The 1,469-nt window shown below is 67.3% G+C and overlaps 2 protein-coding genes across 2 annotated transcripts in view; one reads left to right on the top strand and one right to left on the bottom strand.

Annotated features, from left to right (window-relative positions):
• EMIHUDRAFT_457395 (hypothetical protein) overlaps nucleotides 1-499 on the top strand; it is a gene marked incomplete at its 5' end in the record, with an annotated part of 2,452 nt that extends 1,953 nt beyond the window's left edge. The window contains one exon of the mRNA XM_005778608.1: nucleotides 29-499. Coding sequence (XP_005778665.1) covers nucleotides 29-292 — 264 coding nt within the window. The remainder of the gene's footprint in view (nucleotides 1-28) is intronic.
• The window catches only part of EMIHUDRAFT_443458 (hypothetical protein), a gene marked incomplete at its 5' end in the record, with an annotated part of 1,697 nt that continues 692 nt past the window's right edge, over nucleotides 465-1,469 (bottom strand). Inside the window, 2 exons of the mRNA XM_005778607.1 lie at nucleotides 465-883; nucleotides 1,051-1,399. Of these exons, the coding sequence (XP_005778664.1) occupies nucleotides 768-883; nucleotides 1,051-1,399 (465 nt within the window). The remainder of the gene's footprint in view (nucleotides 884-1,050; nucleotides 1,400-1,469) is intronic.

Below are 1,469 nucleotides of genomic sequence, written 5' to 3'. Positions count from 1 at the left end.
TGCCCCCCCCCCCCCCCCTGCCCTGTAGGTATGTCGTCATCGGCAGGGTCCTCCAGGGGGGAGACGCGCTGGCGGCGATCGCGGCGCTGCCGGTGGTGGCGGTGCCGGGGCAGGGCGAGGGGATGGCGGCGTCGCGGGAGAGGGCGTGCGCCTATGGCGGCGCCGACGCGTTCTGCGCGCAGGGCAAGCCGCTGCGCAAGCTGCAGCTCGCCCGCGCAAAGCTCCTGTGACAGCAGACACCAGAGTCTCTGCAGAGTGTCCGGCCCACGCTCGTCCGTGCCGGTCCTGCTAGAGCCGTAAAGCCGTGAGCTGGGTGTTGACTGTGTCACACACAAAAGAGGGGGTTGCTGATGACCCCGTACAATAGTCAATATTATGTCTCATCACTCATGTGCATGCACATCGTGCTTTAGACTCGTGTATGCAGCTAATGCTTGCGCCGTTGCCCATGTGAGCGTGAACCTACCCTGTATGCTGTAATTATACATTAACGGCGGACACGTTGGACGTTGCGGGATACACTGTACTACTCTGTCGGAGAACTGAAACGTACACCGCCCTCGGTGACAGAGTCCGGAGCCGGCCCCACGCAGCCACTAAAGCCGTACTGACGTACGCACTAGAACGGGTTGCCAAACGGGTTGGCGTCCTCCGCGGAGGACCAGCAAGTTGGCGGCGGCTGCGACGCTCCCTGCGCCACCGGTGCGCCGACTTGTTGCCCTCGCACCTGATCCAGTTCCAGTGGCGCCGGCGGCTCGACGGCCGCGTCAGTGCGGAACTCGTTGGCGGCTGGGAGCGTGCCCGCCGTAGATCCCAACGTGCCCCCGGCGGAGCCCCAAGTGCCCATCGCCTTGCGCCGCACGTCCATCCGAGCGCGGAGGGCCTTGCATCAGATACTAGTCATCAGGTCGGGTGACCTCGGGTGACCTCGGGTGACCTCGCGTGATCTCGGGTGGACCTCGCGTGATCTCGGGTGGATCTCGCGTGATCTCGGGTGGATCTCGCGTGATCTCGGGCCATCTCGGGCCATTCTCCAAATTCACACATCGCCTGCATCAGATCGCCGCCGCCGCCGCCCGGCGCGGCCTCGCTGCCGCGCGGCGCCTTGCTGTCGGCGGCGGCGGGCTGGCCCACCTTCTTCAGGGGCTTGCCCTGTTGGATCGCCATCAGCAGCGCGTTGCGCGAGTCGCCGCCACCTGGCCGCGGCGCCCCAATCGGCGGCGGCGGCGGCGCAAGCGGCGGCGGCGGCGGCGGCCTCCGCGGCGGCCGAGGCTGAGGAGGAGGAGGAAGAGCGGCACCGGGCGGCACCGCCGGCGGCTGGACGGGCGGGTAGAGCTCGCTCGCAAGGGCGTGCTCTCTGCGCTCCAGCTCCTCGAGGAGCTCGCCGTCCCAGGAGTGCCGCTGCGCCTTGCAAGGCCCAGTGCGCCTGTGTGAACGTGTGTGTGTGTGCATTTGTGTGTGTGTGAGAG

The sequence above is a fragment of the Emiliania huxleyi genome, assembly GCF_000372725.1.
Source record: "Emiliania huxleyi CCMP1516 unplaced genomic scaffold EMIHUscaffold_242, whole genome shotgun sequence".
NCBI classification, from domain to species: domain Eukaryota; phylum Haptophyta; order Isochrysidales; family Noelaerhabdaceae; genus Emiliania; species Emiliania huxleyi.
Note: the sequence above shows the minus strand (reverse complement) of the source record. Positions and strands in the feature narration are given on the sequence as shown.